We start from the raw sequence: 27,046 nt of genomic DNA, 5'->3' as shown, positions 1-27,046 counted from the left end.
TTGCTTTATTGAAAATACACATATCGTAAATAGTGTTGAGCCACCCCCATAGTGTTCGAGTTCGGTTTGGTTCGTCGAACACCCGTATGTTCGCCGAACTGTTCGTCGAGCTGTTCGTCGAACATCTTCGAACACCGTTAAAACCAATGGCAGGCAAACAAAAACACATAGAAACACATAGAAAACACATAGAAAACACTTCATAGGTGTCCAAAAGCTGAAAAACTGCTCAGAAGACACAACTAACACATGGAAAAGTGACAAGTACATATAGTCATGCGAAAAGAAAAGAGGTGGAGGAGTAAAAGGAGGGGGAAACACAGATATAGGCATGTCATGCCCTTCTAAAATCAAGAAAGGCTGGAGAAAAAAATCTAAAATCAGCCTACCAACACCCAGACGCCGTGACAAGAAAATTAAAAAAATAAATATCTTTAGGTAGAATGGCGGTTCCATTCAGAACACTTTCCTTACAAGACGTAGTGGTATCCCCGTTGTGAGTTGTGCCAAAAACGGAACCAAATACATTCGGACTAATCCACCATTTGTCATATCCAAGGGGCAGGTCCGTAAACGACAACATCGACGCGGAACCAAGTACAGTAGTATATACTGTACATCCTTTGACAAGGCAATCAGGCAGATCAAGAAGTTGGGAAGGGTCACCCTAATGGCTAACACAGACATTGATGCGGGGTTCCGGTTACTTACTTCCTGTGCCTCCAAATAGTGTCCACCTATGGGGCTGCTTCTGGGAATGAGCATACTATATAGATCACTGTTTGCCCATGGTGTGCTCCAGATCCTGCTCACTATTTGAGGCGTTTAGTTGCTTCCTCGAATGGGTTGTAATGGACGTTTCTAAGGGGGCACATATTATCCATTACCTCGACAACTTCTTATGCCTGGGCCCAAAAGATTCGCCACAGTGTGAATACACGCGGTAGTCCACCTGTGAGAAGGAGAGAGCTGGAGGGAGAGCGGACACCATAGAGCCGAGGGGTTAGATGGAGAACGGAAGAAGGAAAGAAGGCGAGGGAGGTAAGGGAGTACAATGGAAGGCCGACCTGAGCTCCCCCACGTTCCTGCTGGGCGGGGAACAGCCCTGGGAAGAAAAGCCGCTTGCGCATCCCTTTGAGGTTACGGGCGCGAGCGGGCAGAGGGACTACGCTGGAGTGCGAAGCCGACATGGCCAGTCCGTTTCTGCCCGTGTGACCTCCGTGTCGCCCGTTTTGTGCCAGAGCCGCGGTGGACCCTGACGGCCAGCCCCCCTCTCCCAATACTGGTGCCTGTCCGCTGGTGGGTCGACTCCCCCCGCGGTGGGGGGGAGTAACATCTGCAGAAGAAAGACCATCTTCCAGCCAAACTAAGATGTCTACTTCTTTTCGTGAACAATGTGATACGATCCCTTTCTTACGGACACGCCCATCGCTACAAATTCCAGATGAGGCACAAAAACAGCAGGTGCTTCAACGGATATCAAGTGCTCCTTAAAGTGGGCTCTCCTCCACCTCAACTTCAACATCACAAATACTCCAGTCCTCAGAGGTGTCACGCCAATCGCACTTGCTTCCTCACAGCTCCCAAGTCTCCAGCTGCCCGTCTGAGTATGGGGTAACACAGATGGTTGAGTCTGCACAGCTGTTTACTCATACTATTGCCTGGGAAACGGAGGTCTGCTCCAGAGCTTCTGTTAATCCAGACGAGGAAATGATCTGCACTGATGCCCAGAATCTTTATGAGTCGGATCCAGGACCAGATGAAGAAGATTCTGAGCATAATGTAGACCCTCGTTCCCAAACTGTAACTCCTGTTGATGGAGACAATGATGAAGACTATGATGAGACTCAAATACCTGATTGGAGTGACAACTTGACTTTTCGGTCAGGGCAGGAAGAGGCTGGCTCTGAGGACGACGGGTGTGAGAACACACAGGGTGATGATGACGAGGTTGGAGATCCCACTTACTGTCAACTCACAGTCAGCCAGTCGATGTGGTCAGCAGAGGAGGTGGAGGAGGATGTGACTAGCCCAGGGGATGGGGATGACTCGGTACCCGGGCCTTTGCCTGGCATTGGGGATGTCGCTGTGGTCGGTTCCCGGGCCCGTACACTGGGGTCACTCTTTAAAAGGGTGGATAATTGTTAATTTTATAAGAGTTCATGATGCCACCTGTGGTATCTGGTGAGAAGCACCAGCGCTGCAGCAGTCCACTGAGGCCGGTGATAAGGCAGCTCGATGGTATAGCTCCCTACAGGTGGAGATAGGCCTCAGAAAAACGTTTGCAGGGGGAATGCAGGACAGGCGAGACCCAGCTGGGTCAGAGCAAGAACGGGAACGGACACGGTAGTCACTTCAGTACCTTTTACTGGTGGAAATTCAGGCACATCCCGGAGCACTGTAGGGTGAAGTGTGCATATCATGATCCTCCCCAATGAGCGGGTGTAGTTCCTCCTGTTTCTTGCCTCTGCGTAGTAAGTTTCTGACCTGCCTGGAGCTAGTCCTAACTTTGTCTCTGTCCTGCGCTGGCTGACCTTGTGGTAGAGCCTTGTCTTGGAGTTCACGCTCCAAGTATGCGGCGCCTAAGCGTCTCCTGGCTCTGTTACGCTCAGCACCTTAGCGATCCTGGGACTTTTAGTTCTCCAGGGATTCCGGTTATGCCTTACTGGGTCATAGAGATCCCGGTAAGCTCGGATCCGGTGTCTGGTAAATGCTTCGGGGTGTGCTGGTTAAGCTCCTCTGCCCCCTATGTACTAACTCTCCACTAGCCTTCGGCCTACTCGGGCCCTCAGTAGGCTATACACACTCACGGCAGCTTGCTGCGCTTCACCGATCTTATGGCGCCGGCACATCTTAAGCTCCAACTGGGCTCCCTGAATCTAGCTAGCAGGAGCCTCGTGCTCCACTGCTGAACTATTAACTGAGTTCTCTAGACTAGACTGAGCTCCACTGCAGACTGACCTCTCTTAGGCTTCTCTACTGCAGGAACTCTTCAGAGGAACTGAACTACCTAGCTCCACCTTCCCTATTTATATCCCTAATGGGCTCCCTCTGCTGGTCTGAGGTGGAAGGTGGAGATGTGTGAATTTTATGGGGACCTCTTGTGGAGGATTCCATCAATGCACTCTTCTAGGATCTGTGATACCAAGCACAGCTGGGCATCACAGATGCTATTGACGACGAGGTTAGGTTGCACGTCAACAACTGCATCCTCAACCACAACTCTGCCTCTGACCACAAGTCGTAGTGGCTCTTCAGGTCGCATGGGCTCTAAGCCTTGCATAGCCTGGGCATTTTTTCAGATCGATGACCCAACTCGTGTTATCTGTAATATTTGTCACCAAAAGCTAAGTAGAGGCCAAAAAATCCATAGTTTGAGTACTTCATGCATGAACCATCACATAGATATCAAGCATAAGTTGCAGTGGGAAGCTCACTGTGCTACAATGCGGCCTAGCGGGCCGGGCCAACCACCGTCTACCCCATCTTGTGCATCCGCTGCCTCATCATCCTCTGTGACTGGGGGGACAGCAGTCACACATGTTTTTGGACGCAGACCTGCCACCTCTTTACCCGCAACAGCCAGTGTGATTGGCAGGTCATCATTTCATTTGGAAGTAGAAAAACCAGCTGGTGTTGAGCGCTCTCCGACATCGAGAGCACCACCTTTGGTACAAGGCAACCTAACTTTTCCGCCTGCATCTTCCTCACAGACCGGCAGTTTGCCGGGGACACCCTACTCAACCCCGTCTAAGCACAACAGCCAGCCCTCGGTTCCTCAGATGTGGACAAGTAAAAGACCATTTCCTCCTAGCCATGACAAAGCTAAGAGGTTGAATTTCACCATCTGCAAGCTCTTGGCTACAGAAATGCTGCCTTTCCGCCTGGTGGACACAGAGAATTTTCGAGACCTTATGTCCGTCTCAGTGCTCCAGTACCAGATGCCCAGTCGGCACTACTTCTCAAAGAAAGGTGTGCCTGCGCTCCACCAGCATGTCGCACACAACATCACCGCTTCTTTGAGAAACTCTGTGAGTGACAGGGTGCATTTCACCACAGACACTTGGACGAGTAGGCATGGACAGGGGCGTTACATGTCGCTGACTGGGCACTGGGTAACTATGGTGACAGCAGGACAAGGGGCTGCTGTCCAAGTCTTGCCGTCCCCATAATTTGCACATCAATCCTCTTTATCTAGAACTTCCTCCACTGCTTCTGCCTCCTCAACCTCCTCTCGGTCCTCCACCTACACCCAAAGCCTGTCTGGTAGTGCCACACTCTTTCTAACTGCGCAGAAGGAATCTTGCATACCTCATTACTATGCTGGCAGCAGGGCTCAACGGCATCAGGCGGTGTTTACTTTGAAATGTCTGGGAAATGTGAGTCACACAGCTGAGGAGTTGTGGTCAGCTCTGGAGACCCAGTTTCATGAATGGTTGTCTCCACTGGACCTGCAACCAGGGAAGGCCGTGTGCGACAATGCTGCAAACCTGGGTGCGGCCTTTCACCTGGGCAATGTCACACACGTGCCTTGTATGGCTCACGTGTTGAACCTGGTTGTCCAGCAATTTTTAGCCCACTATCCCGGACTAGATGGCCTTCTGTAGAGGGCACGGTCGCTGTGTGCTCAATTCCGCCGTTCGCATCCCGCAGCTCAACGACTTACATCTCTACAGAAGTCATTGGGCCTGCCAGTTCACCGGCTGAAATGCGATGTGCTGACACGGTGGAATTCAACTCTGCACATGTTGCAGCGACTGTGGCAGCACCGACAAGCCCTGGTGCAATACGTTCTGATGTATAGCCTGGGCCAACAAGATCCAGAGGTGGGGCAAATCACGCTGTGGTAGTGGTCTCAGATCAGGGACCTATGAGGTTGACGCGCCCCCTGGGCCGTGGGGTACCGGGAGCCGGGCCGGTAGACGCTGGGGGTTGTAGTCACTGTGGTGGTGACCCGGTCCGTGACCCAGGGCGGTCAATCCAAGGGTAATTTGTATATATGGGTTTTATAATGTCTGACTATGCCAGCTGTGGAGTGTGGCCTAAGGGGCCACCGCTGCAGAACGGTCCTCTGAAGCTGGTGGTTTTGCAGCAATGGTATTATTACTCCCCACAGGAAGAGAGTAGCTTCAGGGCAGTGTGGGTGGATGATGGTGGTTGTAGTGCAGGGAGTCAGTAATGAACAAAGAGTCCGTGTGATGCAGTCCCAAGATCTTTACTCACAGTTGTTGCAGTCCAGATTACAGGTACCAGAGCAATTTCCCCCGTCGTGCTGTGCGTACTCAGTGAGGGGCTCAGTGCACCCCCAGATAGCTCCGGAGTACTTAGCAGGACCCCCTTCTGTGTGTCCTTTCTCTGGCCTTCTCCCTGCACCTCACACCCAGTGACACTTCTATCCAGTATCCTCGGGCCTTGGCAGGCGACGTGTGTTCCGTCCCCTGGGTCCTATGTGGCTACCTTCTTAGTGAGACTGGTGTGGACTTTGGCCTGCAGTACATGAAATGCTGCAGCCTCCGGTTTCTAGTTCAGCCTTGCTGTTTCTCCGCTAGTTGAGGGACTGGTTCCCCTTATCTGGCCTGACCCCTCTACCTCCTGGTAGCAGCGGGCATACGGGTGGCCTTCTGCACGGCCCGTATCCCTAGGGTCCCTTCGGTTCCTGGAGCCTTCCTGCTCCCACTCCTCTCTTCTCTCCTTCAGTCCTGGGCCTCCCAGGCTAGGCCCGCCTCCGGAGCAGAGCTCATGCAGAGTCTCTGCTCCTGTCACTTCTCCTCCTCTGACTGGCTTGCTCTTTCTAAGATGGCTTCCTATTTATACTCTCCCTGTCATGTGCTCCCCTAAGCTGCTTTATCCACCCACACCCACTACATAGGACCCTCCCGCCAGCTAGGGACCTGGGACTGTGCTCTCCCTTAGGTGCAATCTGACGATGAAGATGTTTAGTGCTGACGATGCCATTATCAGCATGACTATTCCGGTGATTAACATGCTGGAGCACACGTTAAACAGATTTCAGAGTCAGGTGGTGGGACAACAGGAGGTGGAGGAAGTAGAGGAGGAGTCGTATGCGGAAGGGATAACATTTCCAAGGTCCAGACGGTCGGCAGCACCAAGGCGGCAGGCATGGGAGGGTGGGGGAGAGGGATTAACCAGGGCGCATGGTAGCAGCCAAACTGTTGAGGAAGGTGCAGGAGCCGAGGAAGAAGTGGAGGACGAACTGGCGATGGGCATGTAAGACTCATCAGATGAGTGAGACCTTGATCACATTTCTGTTGTGTGAGGTTGGGGGGGAGAGGGCAGAGGAAGGAAGCATGATTCTTACCTCGCTACCAACACAACAAGGACTTGGTCCTCCTGGATGCGCAAGACACATGAGTGCCTTCTTGCTGCACTACCTGCAACATGACCCTTGGATTGTCAGAATTCGAAGTAATCCCGACTACTGGGTTGCCACACTCTTAGATCCCCGGTACAAAAGTAAATTTGCCAAAATAATTCCTGCCATAGAAAGGTATTCACGCATGCAGGAGTATCAGCAGAGGCTGTTGCAGAATCTTACATGTGCTTTTCCACAAAACACCAGTGGTGCACATAGTGAATCTCACAGTTCTAACTTACAAACCGTGGGACTGTCGAGTCTTCATCGCTCAAACCGTAACAGTAACACAGTATCTGCTGGTAACAGCAATTTTGTGGAATCATTTCACCACTTTTTTAGACCATCCTTTGCAAGGCCACAGGAGACAAGAAGTCTGACACATAGTCAAAGCCTAGAGAGGATGGTACAGGAGTATCTCCATCGAAGCCATGACTGTGTCACTGGACCCTTGCTCATTTTGGGCTTACAATCTGGATAAATGGCCAGAGCTCGACACTTATGCCTTGGAGATCTTGTCATGCCCCGCAGCCAGCGTTCTCTCTGAACGTGTGTTCAGCGCTGCTGGTGGTGTGCTGACAGATAAGCGCACGCGGCTGTCCACTGAGAATATAGACAGACTCACGTTCATAAAGATGAACAAATCATGGATTCGCAAGGATTTTTCTACCCCTGTGTCATCCTGGGGAGACTAAAAGCTTGAGGATTTGGTAAAATCACCTCACCAACCGTTTTAAGCAACTGTGGGGCAATTGATGCCACTTAACCCTAGAACGCATGACCATAAAAATCTACACTTTCACATGCCTGGGGCCTTTTAGGCCCGTGTGCAAATAACATAGAATAACTCAAAGTCAAATGACAAACAACTATGTACATGAATAATACCTAGAGTTTCAAAATTCTAACTAAAGTAATCTTGCAGAAAATAGAAAACAATTAACAGGGCGGGCCTGCGAGGCCCCAGGTATGCGTTCTAGGGTTAAGTGGTGTCTGTGCCACAATTTTGGGAAAAAATGGAGACTCTTTTTGGAGTCCCCTTGCTGTGTCTTACGTGACGTTGGCATCGTCAATTTCAGGTGGGTTGGGTCGCTCCCCCCCCCTTTTAACTGTAAGAAACTACATACACTATGGCTTTGGGTAACACAGATGGTTGAGTCTGAAGAGCTGTTTACTCAGAGGTCTGCTCCAAAGCTTCAGTGTCTGCTAGTCAGCGTAGAATTTTTAACTGCATCTAGCCTATGCAATACTTTGGGCGTAGTAGCCCAGCTGCGAAGCAAGCTGCACCGCCTGTGTATCTAATAAGAATTTTTAAATGCATCTAGCCTAGGCAGTCTGTGGGGACCCCCAACCAAACCCAGACACTCAGCCCCCCTACCGCCCCCCTTTCCTTGACAATACAATAATGTAACTCTTACAACTGGATGGGTGAGGATCGGTCACAGCTTTATTAACTCTTTATACTCATTCCATTAGAAAGGCATTTTATTTCTAAAATAATTCAGCTTGCTGCACGCCCTGGGTCTCCACACCAGCAAGTTGGCCAACAAGTGTAACTCTCCAACATGTCTTTTCTATTTCCAGGCCACGGAGGATCCTGCGTACTCGTATGCAGGACTCTGACCCCCATCCATCATTCTTAACGCTTGTTCCACTCCGTCCTGGAGTCCTGACAGGAATATGTCCAGTCCAATATCCATTAAGTGAACACCGTCGGGCCGTATGAGGCCTGCTTTATCTCCTTTCAGTTGTCGGTGTTGTATCACTACACCGCCTCTGTCTCTTCTAAATTTTGCCATCCGAATATTTATTACCCGCCTTGTCCGTTCGATGGCCCTGATGTCTCGCGCACCTTGCCATACCACTATTGGCACAATCTCTGACCATACTATAGTTAGTTTTGTGAAAAATTCTCTGAAGCGCTCAGTGTCTAGTTTCATTATTGCCATTAGTTATGCGCTCTTGTGATGACCTAGGTCGTTTCCCCCGGCCTGTATAACTAAGATGACCGGACCTCTTGCCTCTCTCCCTACCTTGATTACCTCCATTAGTACCTGTGGCCATAGCAGGCCTCTAATACCTTTCCAGTTGAAATATGTGTTATGAAACTCTAATTTCCTCCCGCCTGGGCGGACTTTCGCCCTTTTTTTTGCCCAATATATATACAAGTGGCCTATCACCCACACTGTTGGCTTAGCGTCACCTGTAAAAGAAACAAACCACATTAGGATAACAAGTCCGGTCTTATGTATCTCGCCAAACACGTGGATCGCCATCTCCCTATCATCTGAACTTCCGTTTCTGACAGTTCTGCTCTTACTGCTTCCGTGGCCGCGCCTATGCGGAATGAGTGTGTCCCATAATCTTTGGGGTGGTTCCCTTCCGATGTTATGCATTTATTAAATATAACTTGGAACTGGTATCTTGATAATGGCATTCCATCAATGTGTGATAGGAAGAAATTACTTTGTGATCTGATGGTTACAGTGCTGGCCAAAAGTATTGGCACCCCTGCAATTCTGTCAGATAATACTCAGTTTCTTCCTGAAAATGATTGCAATCACAAATTCTTTGGTATCATTCTCTTCATTTAATTTGCTTGCAAGGAAAAAACACAAAAGAGAACGAAGCAAAAATCAAATCATTGATCATTTCACACAAAACTCCAAAAAAGGGCCGGACAAAAGTATTGGCACCCTCAGCCTAATACTTGGGTGCACAACCTCTAGCCAAAATAACTGCGAACAACCGCTTCCGGTAACCATCAATGAGTTTCTTACAATGCTCTGCTGGAATTGTAGACCATTCTTCTTTGGCAAACTGCTCCAGGTCCCTGATATTTGAAGGGTGCCTTCTCCAAACTGACATTTTGAGATCTCTCCACAGGTGTTCTTTGGGATTCAGGTCTGGACTCATTGCTGGCCACCTTAGAAGTCTCCAGTGCTTTCTCTCAAACCATTTTATAGTGCTTTTGGAAGTGTGTTTTGGGTCATTGTCCTGCTGGAAGACCCATGACCTCTGAGGGAGACCCAGCTTTCTCACACTGGGCCCTACATTATGCTGCAAAATTTGTTGGTAGTCTTCAGACTTCATAATGCCATGCACATGGTCAAGCAGTCCAGTGCCAGAGGCAGCAAAGCAACCCCAAAACATCAGGGAACCTCCACCATGTTTGACTGTAGGGACCGTGTTCTTTTCTTTGAATGCCTCTTTTTTTTTTCTGTACACTCTATGTTGATGCTTTTTCCCAAAAAGCTCCACTTTTGTCTGATCTGACCAGAGAACATTCTTCCAAAACGTTTTAGGCTTTCTCAGGTAAGTTTTGGCAAACTCCAGCCTGGCTTTTTTATGTCTCGGGGTAAGAAGTGGGGTCTTCCTGGGTATCCTACCATACAGTCCCTTTTCATTCAGACGCCAACGGATAGTATGGGTTGACACTGTTGTACCCTCGGACTGCAGGGCAGCTTGAACTTGTTTGGATGTTAGTCGAGGTTCTTTATCCACCATCCGCACAATCTTGCGTTGAAATCTCTCGTCAATTTTTCTTTTCCGTCCACATCTAGGGAGGTTAGCCACAGTGCCATGGGCTTTAAACTTCTTGATGACACTGCGCACGGAAGACTCAGGAACATTCAGGTCTTTGGAGATGGACTTGTAGCCTTGAGATTGCTCATGCTTCCTCACAATTTGGTTTCTCAAGTCCTCAGACAGTTCTTTGGTCTTCTTTCTTTTCTCCATGCTCAATGTGGTACACACAAGGACACAGGACAGAGGTTGAGTCAACTTTAATCCATGTTAACTGGCTGCAAGTGTGATTTAGTTATTGCCAACACCTGTTAGGTGCCACAGGTAAGTTACAGGTGCTGTTAATTACACGAATTAGAGAAGCATCACATGATTTTTCAAACAGTGCCAATACTTTTGTCCACCCCCTTTTTTAGGTTTGGTGTGGAATTATATCCAATTTGGCTTTAGGACAATTCTTTTTGTTTTTTTTTCATTGAAGACAAATTAAATGAAGAGAATAATACCAAATAATTTGTGATTGCAATCATTTTCAGGAAGAAACTGAGTATTATCTGACAGAATCACAGGGGTGCCAATACTTTTGGCCAGCACTGTATATATGGTTTTACTATTGATACCGTTTGTGGGTTGTAGAAGTACCCAAGTGCCCCTGCCCGCTGGAACCGTTTTCGATTGGCGGATGCATAGACGTATTGCATTATTGGCTATGACTACGTCCTGGTGTAATAAGCCTCCACTGGTGGTAATTTTGGATTGAGGGACTAATTCGCTTATGCATAGCGCCCTGAAGAAGGCGATCGCAAATGCAGTAGACAGTAGTGTTGCTTCAAATTGTGACTGTCATGTTAATGGTGTTAGGTATTTGATGTGAGAAATCAGTTTTAGTGACACGGGACGGGACGTCTACACTCCTGACTTGGCTGACCCCTTTTCCACCCTTTTATGGATTGTCTGATGATGAATCTCTTTGTCACATCTCCCCAATTCAGTAGTTGGAAGTGAAATGCTACTCCGGTCAGACACTGCTGCGCTGACGCCCCTGATATGCCCCTCATCATTACCTTTTGGAGAAATTTTATGGTGACTTGTAATCTGGCTTGTTCACATTGGTCAACCCGTCTGCCTGCTACTAGTCGTGTCCACTCTTCCCATGCCTTAGCGTATGCTTGCCACGTCGACGGGGCAACTGACGCTCTGATTAATGGCATCAACTATTCGCCACTAGATCCCATAGGGAGGGTGGGCAACTGCTGCCTGGTGGGTGGGCGTTGGGGAGGAGCTCTGTGAAAATCTGCCAATTGAATTTTGATAAATTGTTAGCAGCAGCTTTAGACCCCTCAACATCGTGGCTAGCGTGGACCCATACATTGTGTTTTAGGCACAGGAATGCTAGCCGGCATAGTAGGCTAGCACTGGAAGAGACAATGATGCCATCTTATTAATGCAGTGCGCTAGGCTGGTGTTATTTGTTATGAACCGTATATTTTTGTTAGCCAGGCGCGCGCCCCATATTTCTATTGCTACCACTATTGGGTCGAAAAATTATTTTCCGGCCTAGATCCAGCTAAAAATTATTATTAATTTCAAAGCTGGTGGAGCTTGGTATAGATGGCCTAACACAATGAGTACCACACACTGCTACTATGCCCAAAATTATTTTCCAGGCAAGATGCAGCTAAAAATTATTAGTAATTTGAAAGCTGGTGGAGCTTAGTATAGATGGCCTAACAGAATGAGTACCACACACTGCTAATATGCCCAAAATTATTTTCCAGGCAAGATGCAGCTAAAAATTATTATTAATTTCAAAGCTGGTGGAGCTTGGTATAGATGGCCTAATACAATGAGTACCACACACTGCTACTATGACCAAAATTATTTTCCAGGCAAGATGCAGCTAAAAATTGTTAGTAATTTGAAAGCTGGTGGAGCTTAGTATAGATGGCCTAATAGAATGAGTACCACACACTGTTAATATGCCCAAAATTATTTTACAGGCAAGATGCAGCAAAAAATTATTATTAATTTCAAAGCTGGTGGAGCTTGGTATAGATGGCCTAATACAATGAGTACCACACACTGCTACTATGGCCAAAATTATTTTCCAGGCAAGATGCAGCTAAAAATTATTAGTAATTTGAAAGCTGGTGGAGCTTAGTATAGATGGCCTAATAGAATGAGTACCACACACTGCTAATATGCCCACAATTATTTTACAGGCAAGATGCAGCTAAAAATTATTATTAATTTCAAAGCTGGTGGAGCTTAGTATAGATGGCCTAATAGAATGAGTACCACACACTGCTAATATGCCCAAAATTATTTTACAGGCAAGATGCAGCTAAAAATTATTATTAATTTCAAAGCTGGTGGAGCTTGGTATAGATGGCCTAATAGATTGAGTACCACACACTGCTACAGGCCCAAAAGGTTTTACTTGGCTAGGTGCAGTAAAAAAATTGTATTACATACACAGGTGGTGTAGCTTGCAACACAGATAGGCTACTCCACTGACTAACACACACTGCAAGAGGCCCAAAAGGATTTGCTTAGCTAGATTTAGCCAAATGCTGTGAAAAACACTTGCACAGCACTAAAACAGACCTGCCTGGCAAAAAGTGATAGGAACTGATGTAACCTAGCCCTCAAAAGGGCTGGAATTACAACTAGTCACTACTCGTAACCTATCTGTCGATTTAAGAGCACAGACCTGCCTGCTAAAAGTGCTAGGAACTGCTGTAACCTAGTCCTCAAAAGGGCTGCAATTACAAACTAGTCCATACTCCCTAAACCTTTCTGTTTATTTAAGAGAAAATTCGCTTGCAATTCAGTTACACAATATAGCGCTAACAGCAGCAGCAGTGCTGTCTAACACTCAGCTGCAGCAGTGAGAAAATGGTGGCGATGGGGAAAATGGCTGGGTCTTATAGGGCAAGGACATGTGACATACACAGCCAATGACACATGCCCTTGCTTGTGTGAAAAAAAGCACTTCGCTCCGTGTGTGCGCTGCTGATAGGCTGACAGACTGCACCTCCCCACTGTAAATGCGGGAAAGAGAAAAAAAAAATGGAGATCTTCATTATTTCTGCAGAGATCCATCCCATGCCCCTCCCACCGCCCCGCTGTACACTCAAACTGTGTATTAACTTTGATTATCAGCATTACTGTGAAAAAATCCAGTTACGATTTGGGTGCACGAACAGTTATCGAACATAGCCTCGAACAGCCGGATTTTTTTCAAATCGTTCGGGTTCGTCGAACGGCTCGAACACCGCCCAAAACAGCTCGAATTTGAGATTGGCGAAGAGTTCGATTCGAACACCACTCATCTCTAATCGTAAACAGAGTAATTCAATACATATGAGACTACTGCAAAAAAAGTGTTTAGCAACTAAACAGTACATATGATGTAGTAAGGTTAGGTATAATAGGCACATTGATATGAATGCACAAAGCATACAAGTCATGAATAATGAACACCGTGGTCAAAATACTGAGAGCACAAAATACAGAACATATCAGGACTAGTGATGAGCGAGTATTTCCGGGTTGCTCGGGCGGAAACTCGGGTCCCCTCCCTGCATGTTTGGTGCTCTTTAGAGAGCCAATGAACATGCAGGGATTGCCTGCCATGCACTGTAATTCCGTAGCCATGTTGATTGTGGGCATTACAGTGCTTGGCTGGCCACACAGCATAATCAGGTGTATATAAGACCAGGCGCCGCCATACTCATCACAGTCTACTCAGGAAACAGGCAGAGTAGGGAGAGCTGCTGTTACTTCAGGGAGAGATTTGCTTGTTTTTAGTTAGTATAGGTATTCCACAGCATATATCTATATTCATCTGAACTAACAGTCCTTCTGAGGACTAATCCAGCTGCATATAATCAGTACTAGGCAGGCAGGCAGTATATGTGGCAGACTGCAGTGTATAATACAGCACGAGAGGGTCCATTGAACGTCATTGCTGCTGCTGTAATAATTACAGATATTTCTAGACATAGCCCCAGATATCAGAGGCCAGGGCAATTTTTTTTTTATCTTAATCCTGGTTATTTGTTTAAAAAGCATTCCAGAGTACACAATTTTTCTGCTCACTGCAGAATAAAGCCAGATCTGTTCCATATTACAGCGATAAAAATCCAGAAATTTGAACTGAACGTGGAAAATATTGGCCTCCTTTTCCATTCCGTTGCAGTGTGTCGGTGAAGCTATTCACACTAGTTCTCCTTGTAGAATAATATTAGTAAATTGCAGGCTTACAATTTAAAGCCGTAGTTCTCGCTCAGACATATCACCGAAAAGACTTCTAAAATCATACAGTTTTTCCATTTTCATTCCGTTGCAGTGTGTCAGTGAAGCTATTCACAGTAGGTCTCCATGTAGAATAATATTAGTAAATTATAGGCCTACAATTTAAAGCCGTGATTCTCTGTCAGACATATCACAGAAAAAACTTCTAAAATCATACATTGCTTCCATTTTCATGGTTCTCTGTCAGATATCTCACATATAACTGGGTTCCAAAATCAGCCATTTCTTGTGAACGTGGAAAATATTGTCCTCCATTTAAAATGGGCAAGGTGTGTGGCAAGGGACAGGGAAGTGGACGTGATGGTGCATGCTGAGACCAAGGAAGTGGCCGTGGGCAAGGTGAAATTGTGCCACAACAAACACGCACATCTTGTCGCTTGACTTTCCTGTCCCAATTACTAGGGGACCGCAGAGCACCACTATTGAACACAAAGCAGTGTGAAAAGGTTATTGGTTGGATAGAAGATAATGCTTCCAGTCACTTGGCCACCACCACCTCCACCCTGTCTTCCACACAGTCAAGTCTCAGTAGCCGTGAGTCTGGACCGCATATTCCTCACCCTGATCCTCCTTCCTCCCACCATGCCGAGCACCCGGAGACAAGTGATCCCACACTTGGACACTCAGAAGAGCTGTTCACTTTTCCATTTGTAGATTCGGGCCTCTCGTCCTGCCAGCTTCAAGCGAGTCAAGAGGAGAACGCGTGTAGCGGTGCCAAAATATTGGAGCAGCCACGGTTACACGAAGGCGATGGTAGTAAAGTGCAATTACTATAGCAAGAGGTGGATGATGATGATGAGACACAATTTCCAGAAAGTCAGGAGGAGGACCAGGGTGCGGAAATGGAAGACGAGGTGGTAGATGATATAGTAACTGATCCAATCTGGCAGGGGACACACAGAGCGAGGACAGCAGCACACAGGGGGAGGGAGGCAGAGCACCCCAACAGGCATAAAGAAGCAGTGTGTTGGCCACAGACACAAGGCGGGAAAGCGTTCCTCATAACGCCAACACGACGGAAGTTGCCAGTACAACTGTTAGGTCTTCCCAAGTCTGGCTATTTTTTAAAGACTCTGCAGATAACCCCAAAAAGGCCATTTGCACCACCTGCCAGGCCAGCATCAGCAGGAGTAACAAAACTAGCAGCCTGACCACCACCAGCATGATCAGGCACATGGCAGCAAAGCACCTGACTTTGTGGGCCGAACCCCAGGGTCCAGAAACAGTGTTTGCAGGTGACACCATTGTATCTTCCGCTGTTGTGCGTGCATGCCAATCCCCTGTCCATGGCGCATGCCAAGATGCCTCCCGCCCTGCACCTGTCATTGCACACCCTCAAGTAGCACTATCAGCAAGCACGTCCACATCCTTGTCCCAGCACAACGTTCAGTTGTCCCTACCCCAGTCCTTGGAACGCAAGCGTAAATACACAGCTAATGCCCCACAGGCCACACTACTAAATTCACACATTTCGCAAATGCTTGTGCTCAAAATGTTGCCTTTTAGGCTCGAGGAGACGAAAGCTTTCCGCAACCTGATGGCGGCGGCCGTCCCTCGGTACTCGGTCCCCGGCCGCCACTATTTCTCCCGGTGTGCCATCCCCGCATTACACAAGCACGTGTCCCATGATATTAGACGTTCCCTCAACAATGCAGTTAGTGGAAAAGTCCACCTAACCACTGACACGTGGACAATTGCTTGTGGGCAGGGATAGTAAATCTCGCTGACGGAACACTGGGTTAACATAGCGGAAGCTGGGACTCAGTCGAACCTTGGGACGGAACACGTCCTCCAGACTCTGAGGATTGCGGGCCCTGGGTCAATCAGTGTAGCCTCCACATTCTACAGCTCCTGCACATCATCCTCCTCCTCTTCAGCATCCATCTCTGAAATTACCACATCAGTCGCAAGCTGGAAGCACTGCAACACTGCCTCAGCCAAGCAGCAGGCTGTGCTGAAGCTAATATGCTTAGGTGACAAACCACACAATTCTGAAGAGTTGTGGACAGCTCTGAAAGAGCAGGAAGATCTGTGGCTGACACCACTGACCCTACAGCCAGGTATGGTCATGTGTGACTATGGCCGGAATCTGGTGGCGGCTCTGAGGCGAGGCGAGCTCACACACGTACCATGCCTGGCCCATGTGCTTAACCTCGTGGTTCAGCGGTTTCTCAAAACCTACCCAGATCTGCTGGATCTGCTAGTCAAAGTACGCCACTTGTGTGCCCATTTTAGAAAGTCATCTGCAACTTCCGCCGCCCTTGCCATGCTTCAGCAGCGTTTGCAGCTTCCAGCTCACTGACTGATCTGCGATGTCCCCACGCGTTGGAACTCTACATTGCAGATGTTGGGAAGGATTTGTGAGCAGAAGAGGGCAGTTGTTGACTACCAGCATCAACAAGGTCATCTGTATTCATGTCAGACTCCACACGTAAAACCTCAGGAGTAGACATGGATGTCAGACATCTATACCATCCTCCAAAACTTTGAGGATTCCACCAAGATGGTGAGCGGTAATGACGCTATAATTAGCGTCACCATCCTGCTTCTCTGTCTTCTGAAGTGCTCTCTGCTCTCAATTAAAGAGGATGTAATGCAGGCAGAGCACGATGAGATGGAGCAAGGAACCATACAAAGTGATTACACAGAACCCAACCTCATTTCATCCCAACAGGGATTGGGTGACAATGAGGAAGAGGAGGAGGAGGAAGAAAAGGAGCTAGTTTTCTGCGTTATAAACGGTACTACCTGCACAACTGTCATACCATTGACGCACTCCCAGGGCCGTGGGGTACTCGGCAGCCGGGCCTCTGGTTGCCGGGGGAGATCACGGTGGCTGGCCCGGTCCGTGACCCAGGGCGGTCAGTGCAAAGAGGGGAAATAAAATGAATAGAAAAGTTTGTGACGCCACCTGTGGTGTCTGGTGAAGGTCACCAGCGGTGCAACAGTCCTCTGAGGCAGGTGTCAGGGCAGCTGTAGATGGTTCGGCTCCCCACAGGTGGAGCAGGCCTCAGGGCAGTATAAAACGAGGCAGGTTGCGCTGGGCGTTGTGGTGCAGGGAGAGAACGATGCCGCAGCAGGAGTAACGGACAGAGACAGGGAATTTGCTTCGTTACCTTTACTGGTACAGCTGTTAAGTACGGTCCAGGGTACCCCAGGTGAAGTGCGCACTTTTGTACTTCTCCCCAGGGAGCGGGTATAGGGCCTCCTGATCTGTGTCTGTCTCTGTGTATGCTGGCCAGCCTGCAACTGAGCCTAGATTATGTGTCCTGCTTTTACTTCACCTGTTGCTCTGAAGTAGGACCTCTGTTTGGTAACCACTTTCCTTGGACGTCGGGGCCTTTGTGGTTCCTGATCCTGTGTGTGTCTAGCTTCAGGTTTGCCAGGGACTTGTAGTCCTCCTGGGATTCCGGTTGATCCTACTGGGTATAATGAGTCCCTGTAGGCGTGGACCCGGTGTCCGGTAAATATAACGGGGTGAGCGTGTGTGGATGTACTGAGGGCCTTTTGTGGAGAAATCCATTCATGCACCCTTCTGGGTTCTGTGGCACCAATGCATAGCAGGGGTGCCACACCGTCTGTTCAGCATGGGTGACCTGAGAACAGGGAGGAGGAATAAGAGGAGGAGGATGAGGATGAGAGCATGGTCAGTCATCCTCTTGGTGAGTACACGGAAGTCTTGCCTCTTTGCAGTCTGACACGCTTGGCTGAGTTTATGTTAAGCTGCCTTTCCCATTACCCTTGCGTTGTCCAAATTTTGAGTGACAGTCATTTCTGGTTGGTGACGCTTCTAGACCCATGCTACAGAGAGAATTTTCTGTCTCTTATTCCCTTGCAGGACAGACCTAATAAAATGGTGCAGTACGAGATGGCCCTTGTTGTGGAATTATTAAAAAAATTCCCATCAGAAAATTCTGGCGGCAAAGGTCACAGTTCATTGGACAACCAAGGATTACAGGTGAAAGAGCGTCAGTTGCAATCCAGCAGAGGCAGGGGAACACTGTCAAGGTTCTGGGACATTTTTCTCAGACCCTCCCATCGCACAGACCCTGAGGCACGGGGTACCCTCACAAAGAGTGCAAAGTTTCGGAAGATGGTGAGGGAGTACCTTGCTAACCGTATCAACGTCCTCTGTGATTCCTCTCTGCCTTATAGTTATTGGGTATTCAAACTGGACATATGGCATGAACTGACTCTCCAGGCCTTGGAGGTCCTGGTCTGCCCTGCAGCTATCGTTTTGTCAGAGCGGGTTTTTACTGCTGCCGGTGGAATTATAGCTGATAGGCGCATCTGCCTGTCAACTTAAAATGCTGAAAGGCTGACTGTATTAAAAAAATGAGCAAGGGCTGGATTGGGCCAGACTTCTCAACCCCACCGAATGATATCAGTGTAACATAAACTCAAATACAGTGTCTTTTTTTGGGGGAAGTCTAATTCTATTCCTATGCACCTCTGTCTTCACACCAAGACATGGGTACACGCTTCCTGATTTTGTCTGTTTGCTCTTGTCCACCTCCTTCTCCCCATCCTCCTCCTCCACCACCATATCACCACCATATGTACCATATCAACAAATCTACGTCTCTTGCAAGGGGCATTGGAGTTCCTCCATATTTTTGGCAGCCGTTGCATAGTGCATAGGCAAACAGTATGGGAGACACACTTCCTAATAATGGGAACATTGTTTTCAGGAGGCCATCCGATCTCTACGTCATTTGCAAGGCGTATTGGAGTGCCTCCAAACTTTTGGTAGCCGTTGCATTCACTGCATACCGTTTAACTGTATAGCAGACCCTCTCCTTTCTATTGGGAACATGGCATTTCTGCCGCCCAGCTCTATGTGTCTTTAAATTGTTAGTGGGGTTTTTCCCAAATGTTGGCAGCACTTGCATTCACAGCATGGGCATTACTACTATAGGAGACCCGCTCCTTTATAATGGGAACATTTTTTTTACTGAGACCGTCCTCTACGTGTCTTCAAAGGGGTATTGGGTTGCGTACAAATTTTTGGCAGCCCTTGCAGTCACTGCATATGCAATAACAGTATTGGAGACCCACTCGTTAATAATGGGAACAACAAAGCATAGCTGGCTGATGGCTCTCTAACAATAGCGAGTGCCGACTGATGGCCCTTTAAGAATAGTAAGTGCCGCCTGATGACCCTATAAAAAAAAACTTTGTGACTTTCAGAGTCCCTCCATCATAAATGAAACAGGTTGTGTCTGATGATGTGTAACACGCCACATGGCCAGATAAGGTTGTAATATGTTAAAATGACATTTTACCTGTGAATGCATTTGTCTTACAAAATAACGGAAAAAATAAATAAAATAAAAACACAGTAGTATCTTTGTTTAGTATAAAAACCAGACTCACCAATTTAACCTCAATGTAATCACATTGTTCAGCTCCTGCACCTCCTCCTCCAGTTCAGCCTCAATCTCAGAAATGATCACATTAGTCACAAGCTGAAAGCACTGCAGCACTGCCTTGGCCAAGCGGCAATAGGCTGTGTTGAAGATAACATGCTTAATGCTTAGGTGACAAACCGTTCACTGCTGCAGAGTTGTTGAAAGCTATAACACAGCATCCTGATCTGTGGCTCTCACTGCTGAACATACAGCCATGCATGGTCATGTGTGACAATGGGCAGAACCTGGCGACTGAGAAATTACAGCAGGAGTAGATTCAGTTTCCCTCTATGCCAGTTCTTTCACTGAGCTAAAGAATATGGCTGTGGTGAAATACAACTCCCACTAAGTAGCAGTTTCAAACTGAAAAACATTTGGCCCACCAGAGGATTTGATTCTGAGAGCTCACCTTTCTCACCCACCCAAGAGCCCCATAGCTGCTGCAAAGTTTGCGCTATCATGAACTCTCCTGATGGAGGAGCCAGGTCCCACCCAGGATTCTCTGGTGGGACCGTCCAACCCTGCTGAGAAGCAGTCCTGGCTAAGAAAAGTGTGTGGGAAGGTTCCTGGACACTCTATGGCTCCTTTTTAACTGAGGTGGAAACCCACGCAAACACGGGGAGAACATAGAAAATCCTTGTAGATGTGCTTGCTGGGATTTGAACCCAGGATCCCAGAGCTGCAAGGCTTCAGTGCTAACCAATGAGCCAATGCGCTGCCGTTCACCCTCTGATATCTAACAGGTTGGAGAAACTTGCACCTACTGCCACTTTATCTTCAGCTCCATTGTGAGAAATTAATCTATTTGGGCAGCCACTCAGTCTACCAAATAGAATTCCTGAGAAGGAAGTTAGGGGATGGCTTCGCTACTGGTACTGGGGGCAGTGCTAATACCATGGCATCGTACCATACTTCACTGGAAATATTACAGGCTGGTAGGAGGCAAGCAGATTCCCACAGAAAAGTACCAGCAGTAATGTTCAGGGCCCCTTGCTTATGGAAGGCGGAGATGATACCGGGAGAAATAGTAGCGGCTGGGGACCGAGTATGGACACCCGGCTGCCGCCATGAGGTTTTGAAAAGCTTCCGCCTCCACGAGCCTGAAAGGCCACATTTCAAGTGCAAGCAGCTGCCCAGAAATCTGGCAGTTTACTATTGTGGCCTGTGGGTGGGTGGCTGGCTGCATACTTTTTGCTTGCATTCCAAGTAACAGAAAACTAAGCAAATGGTGGCCTCTATCATCATCATGGCCTCACCTCGGCACTATGAACTCTCCTGAAGGAGAAGCCAGGGTTCACCGGAGGAGTCTCTGGCTCTCTGGTGGGTCCATCCAACCTTGCCGAGAAGCAGCCCTGGCTAAGAAAAGTGTGTGGGTGTGGGAAGGTTCCCGGACACTTTATGGCTGCTTTTTTAATGTGGATTGGACATGCTTATGCATGTTATTTCTCAAACCGCATTGCAGATCAGGCCTTTGCCCAACTCTGTAGTCATGAAATTAAAGACGCAAAGAAAGATATTTGTGTGTCGAAGCACCACCGACAAGTGCGAGCTGATGTTGACCGGCTGCCATTGCTTATGCGACAAGCTGCTTTAGAGGTCTTCCTGGGAGAAGTGACACACAGAGTAGATACGGTTTCCTTCTATGCCAGTCCTTTCACAAAGTTAAAGAATATGGCTGTGGTGAAATACAACTGTCACTGAGAAGCAATGTCAGACTGAAAAACATTGGGCCCAGCAGAGGATTTGAGTCTGAGGGCCCAGGATTCTCTGGTGTGCCCATACAACCCTGCCGAGAAGCAGCCCTGGCTAAGAAATGTGTTTGGGAAGGTTCCCCGACACTCTATGGCTGCATTTTTAATGTAGACTGGCTCCTTACCGTCCCTGGCCACATTCACCTGTCCATGTGTTTGTGGTTAGGCGGTACTTCCCACCTAAGTGCACTGGGGAGGGCACGGGTAATGTTGTGGGACCCCTGCTTGTGGAAGGCGGAGATGACACCGGGAGAAATACTGGCAGCTGGGGTCCGAGTATCGACTCCCGGCCACCGCCATGAGGTTGTGGACAGCTTCTGCCTCCACGAGCCTAAAAGGCCACATTTCAAGTGTAGGTAGCGGTCAAAAATTTGCCAGTATAGTATTGCAGCTTGTGGGTGGCTGGCTGCATACTTGTGCTTGCATTCCATGGAATGGGGTAGGGACAACTGAACGCTGCGCTTTGACAAGGACGTGGACGGTGATTGTTGTAAGTCTGCAACGACAGGTGCATGGCGGGAGGCATCTTCACATGCTCCAAGGATCACTTATGATGGGTAACACTTTTAGGCGTGACCTGGGTGTCAGAGATGCTTCCAGGGGTCTTTCCCATGCTGTTCCCATGTCTTTTCATCACTGTATGCATGTGTCTGATGATGTGTCACACACCACATGGCCAGATAAGGTTGTAAAATGTTAAAATGACATTTTCCAGTGAATGCATTTGTCTTGGTTGAAAGCAATGCAAAAGTGCAAAAACTCATCAAAAACTCTACGTGTGAACATAACCCAAAGTGTGGAGGAGCATTTTTGTTTTTGTTTATTTATTTTGCCTTATATACAAGTCATTACCCTGGAAAGGATGTTCCTTAACCTTTTTCCCAGGAAAATCCATTTTGGTTTCGTTTTTGTATGTTTTATTGTGAGTCCATAAAAGTGGTGTAAATAGCTCTGGCAACATTTTTGACAACAGTGACCTGGGCGTCCGAAATGCTTCCAGGGCTCTTCCCCATGCTGATCCCATGTCATTTGAGCACTGTTCCCATCGATTTGGGAATTTTTTAGGCCCTCTGCAGACCGCCGTGGGGGAGCCGCTAGAAAAATGCTCGAGTTTCCCATAGACTTACATTGGACTCGCTACTCGGTCCGAGCACGCGAGCATTTCCATTTGCTCAACTCGAACAACGAGTACCCGAGCATTTTAATGATTAGTGAATCAGCACCTATATAGAAATTCACTTAGCCATAGGTACTGTGTATGGTAATAATGCTGTTCCCCATCATGAGTATGGACTAGTTGTTGCTACCAAAATGCTACACAAACATGCTACCTCGATGTATGTTTCACCTACATAGATGTCGCTTCCTCAGGGGAATGTAAGAGGGATTATTACCATAATAGAAAAAAGCTAAGGAGTCATAGTAATACAAATTACATAATACAAAAAGTGAAGGAGTCTTAATACACCACACCTCCCTGAGGAAGCAACATCTATATATGCGTAATGTATTTAGGAATAGCATGCTTCTGTAGCAAGTTGGTAGCAGTAACCAGTCCATACTCATGATGGGTAAGAGCATTATTGCCATATACATATGACAAAGTGAATTCATGTATAGGTGTGATATGTTCTGCGCTTTGTGCTCGCAGTACTTTGACAACTGTGTCCATAATTCATAACTTGTTATTTGCTACATCATATGTACAGTTTAGTTGCTAAACACTCTGTAGTCCTCTCATATGTATTGTATCACTGTTTACTATATTCATATTTTCAATACAGCAATACTTTTATCTATAAAAACTTTCATTTTTTATTTAATGATCTCAGATTGCATAGAAAAAAACTGGTGACAGATTCCCTTTAAACAGTCCAACATAATAGTATAGATGAGATCTCATGAAGACTGTAATGCATGCCATTCTAATATGCTGTTCTCAAAGGGTTAAACAATTCAAAGCCAGGACCAAAATGTTTTGTTTCATCCATGTGAAATTCCTCCAAAGCCATTAGCTGACCAATCAGTGCTTAACAAATATTTGATGTACCTGGTCCCTGTACAATGTCCATAGTGTATGTTCAACTACAAGACTCTCTGGGGGTGTGAAGATAACATAAAATGTTGAAAAGGTCACACACAGAAGTCACAGCCCTGTTCACTTTTTAGAATGGGGCACTGGATCTTCTGTTTGGGGTTAGTCGTATTGCAGATTTTAGCGGTGTTTGAAGCAAAACTGTAAGTGACATTTATTTTACTTTGTATTGTAAAAATATGATACTTGATAGGGCACCTGCACAATGGGCAGATTTCTCATTTATTGTCAATGATTTGCCATATATTTCACCTGTTGAATGGCAAACCTTGAAACTACACAAAATATTTTCAATATGTAAATCTCATGTTTTAATTTCAGAAAACCATTTGTCCATTTCTTCGCTTTACAAGATACTGTAGTGTGCAATCTGTCGAATAGGATTGTCATAGGAGTGCATAAGTCCTTTTATTGTAACTCTGTATGACTCCAATTTGATATTGAGGTGTTGGAAGGTTCAAAAAGGAACTATTGCCATCTTCCAGATAGTATTTAGGTTGCAAGAGTCCGAATTTTGTGTTTTGGAAGGAATGTCAAAGACTGCCTTATCCTTTATTGGTTTGCTTTGGGGTGCTTTGACCCTGTTTTGGTTGCTATACCACCTGGTTATCTACAGTAAGTTGCTTTATTATTATGAAAATTACTTGATTGTGCAATGCTATGATGTGCAAAGTAATAAAAAATATTGGGTTTTCCCTACTGCTTATTGGCAAAAATGTGCACTATTGCTAAATACAAACTAAGAGGAAAAGTGTACAGAATATAAATCCGCGCTGCCAGTGCTCCAATCTACAATGAGAGGCCAATATACGATGAGAGACCACAATTATCGGTGTGATTTGTCCTGATAAAGAGGTATGAACACCTCGAAACACGTTGACAAATAAAAAATTGCATCCATACTATTTTGGTCTCTCATCGTATATTGGACCTCTGGCAGCACGGATTTATATTCACCTTTCCTACAAATTTTTAGCTTACCACATTGGTAGATCTACAGAAGCTTTTTCTAAGGCCACGGCCCAATTATCAATATTTGATCAGTATTTGGTCAGTATCTTTTCTCAGGAGTAGGAGCCAAAACCAGGAGTGGGTGATAAATGCAGAATTGGTGACTTGTTTCTATTATACCTTTTCTCTGATTGCTCCTCACCTGGTTTTGGCTCCCACTCCTGAGAAAAAATACTAATAGAATACTGACCAAATACTGATAGTGGGGCCGTGGCCTAACAAGCTAACACAGGAGTTGGGACTGTCACAACCCTATCATGTGATCAAATCCTTTTTTACTATTTTCCTTGTAAACGGGATGAGACCTTATTATGCTCTTTGTCATTCCAGTTTCTATTTTATTCGCACTAATGCTAGGTAGCATTATGTTCATAAAGTTATGAATGCACTGTAATGCTTATTTATAACATGGTAATACTCACTACTGCTTTGATGTGTGCTTGCTGCAACAGTATTGTAACAGATGTACAGTGGCATGTAAAAGTTTGGCACCACTGGTCAAAATTACTGTTATTGTTAACAGTTAAGCAAGTTAAAGATGAAATGATCTCTAAAAGCCCTAAAGTTAAAGATGACACATTTCCATTGTATTTTAGGCAAAAAGAAATTATTGTCCTTTTTTACATTTTAAAAATTGCAAAAAGGTAAATGGGCCAATGCAAAACTGTGGATACTCTTGGAGATTTGTGTGCTCGAAAACTTTGACCAAGGTTTCAGACTTTAATTGACCTGTTAGGGAAGGCCAAGTGATGCAAATTTTCCAGATTTATAAAACCCAGCCTCCTCTAACATTGCGCCAAAAAAAAGCAGCCATGGGTTCTTCTAAGCTGCTGCCTAGCACTCTCAAAATGAAAATGGTGGAAGCCCACAAATCAGGAGAAGGCTATAAGAAGATAGCAAAGAGTTTTCAAGTTGCCCTTTCCTCAGTTCGAAATGTAATTTAGAAATGGCAGTTAACAGGAACAGTGGAGGTCAAGATAAGATCTTGAAGACCAAGCAAAATTTCAGTGAGAGCTGCTCACAAGATTGCTAAAGAGCATATCAGAACCCCCGCTTGACTGCAAAAACCTTAAGAAAGATTTAGCAGACTCTGAAGTTGTGGTACATTGTTCTAGTGTTCAGAGACGCCTGCACAAATATGGCCTTCATGGAAGAGTCATCAGAAGTAAACCTCTCCTGCATCCTCACCATAAAATTCAGCTTCAGAAGTATGCAAAAAGACATCTAAACAAGCCTGATGCATTTTGGGAACAAGACCTGTGGACCGATGAGATTAAAATGGAACTCTTTGGCCACAATGATCAAAGTTATGTGTGGAGAAAAAGCGGCACAGAATTTCAGGAAAAGAACATCTCGCCAACCATTAAGCATGAGGGTGGATCAATCATACAGCCAATGGCACTCGGAACATTTCACGGGTAGAGGAAAGAATGGATTCAATGGAATTTCAACAAATTCTTGATGCAAACATAACACCATCTGTAAAAAAGCTGAAGTTGAAAAGAGGATGGCTTCTATAAATGGATAATGATCCTAAACACACATCAAAATCCACAATAGATTACCCCAAAAGGTGCAAGTTGAAGGTTTTTTCAATGGCCCTCACAGTTCCTTGATGTAAACATCATTGAAAATCTGTGGCTAGACCTCAAAATAGCAGTGCATGCAAGATGACCCATGAATCTCACAGAACTGGAAGAATTTTCGATGGAAGAATGAATGAAAATCCCTCAAACAAGAATTGAGAGACTCTTGGCTGGCTACAAAAAGTGTTTACAAGCTGTGATACTTTCAAAACGGGGTGCTACTAGGCAGTGATCATGCAGGGTGCCCAAACTTTTGCATAGGCCCATTTTCTTTTTTGTAATTTTTAAAATGTAAAAGATGAAAATATATTTTTTTTGCCCAAATTACAAAGGAAATGTGTCATCTTTAACTTTAAGTCTTTTAGAGATTATTTAATCTTCAACTTGCTTAACTATTCACAATAACAGTAATTTTGATCAGGGGTGCCCAAACTTTAACATGCCACTGTACAATAAATGATGCAACAATTTATAAAAATGCTGCATGAGCTTCAGTAAAGCCCTGACAAGATACTATTGGTAGTGGTTAGGTCTAATAGGTGTTAGGTGCCTCTTAGTAGGATTGATTATTGCACAGAATTCATTAAATGAGTTGCTAGTGGGACAGCTGGGTTAGAGAACTTGGTAAGGTCAGCCCCATAAATACATCTACACCCCTTTAAAATGTTGTTGAGGCCATAAAAGGCTCATGTTTGTCACTAGTAGTGGTCAGACACAGGCATATGATGCAGCATGATAGGAGAAGTGTCTGTCTCATAGCTAGTTAGAAAATGGGGCAGAGTAGAAATCACCATGTTTGGTATATTACATCAGAGTAAGTGAGTTAGTCACATAGGAGCATGTAAAGAGAGCCACATGACTGTGTGTATTCTGTCCAAAGTAAAGGAGTCTGGCCCACCTGCATGCTAGTACCACAATTCAAGCAAAAGAGGATACGGATCTTAATGACAGAAGGTAGCAAGGAGGCTTATATC

General features: G+C 46.3%; 1 protein-coding gene across 1 annotated transcript in view; it reads left to right on the top strand.

Moving 5' to 3' along the window:
- Positions 1–23,458: 23,458 nt before the first annotated feature.
- Positions 23,459–27,046, top strand: part of LOC141273395 (alpha-2-macroglobulin-like) — a 257,598-nt gene continuing 254,010 nt past the window's right edge. The window contains exon 1 of the mRNA XM_073685161.1: positions 23,459–23,618. Within this exon, the coding sequence (XP_073541262.1) occupies positions 23,551–23,618 (68 nt within the window). The 5' untranslated portion in view covers positions 23,459–23,550. The remainder of the gene's footprint in view (positions 23,619–27,046) is intronic.

Source organism: Phyllobates terribilis, unplaced genomic scaffold (genome assembly GCF_046119375.1).
Source record: "Phyllobates terribilis strain yellow unplaced genomic scaffold, ASM4611937v1 Scaffold_5__5_contigs__length_657084704, whole genome shotgun sequence".
Classification (NCBI taxonomy): domain Eukaryota; kingdom Metazoa; phylum Chordata; class Amphibia; order Anura; family Dendrobatidae; genus Phyllobates; species Phyllobates terribilis.
This window is presented reverse-complemented; position numbering and strand designations above follow the sequence as displayed.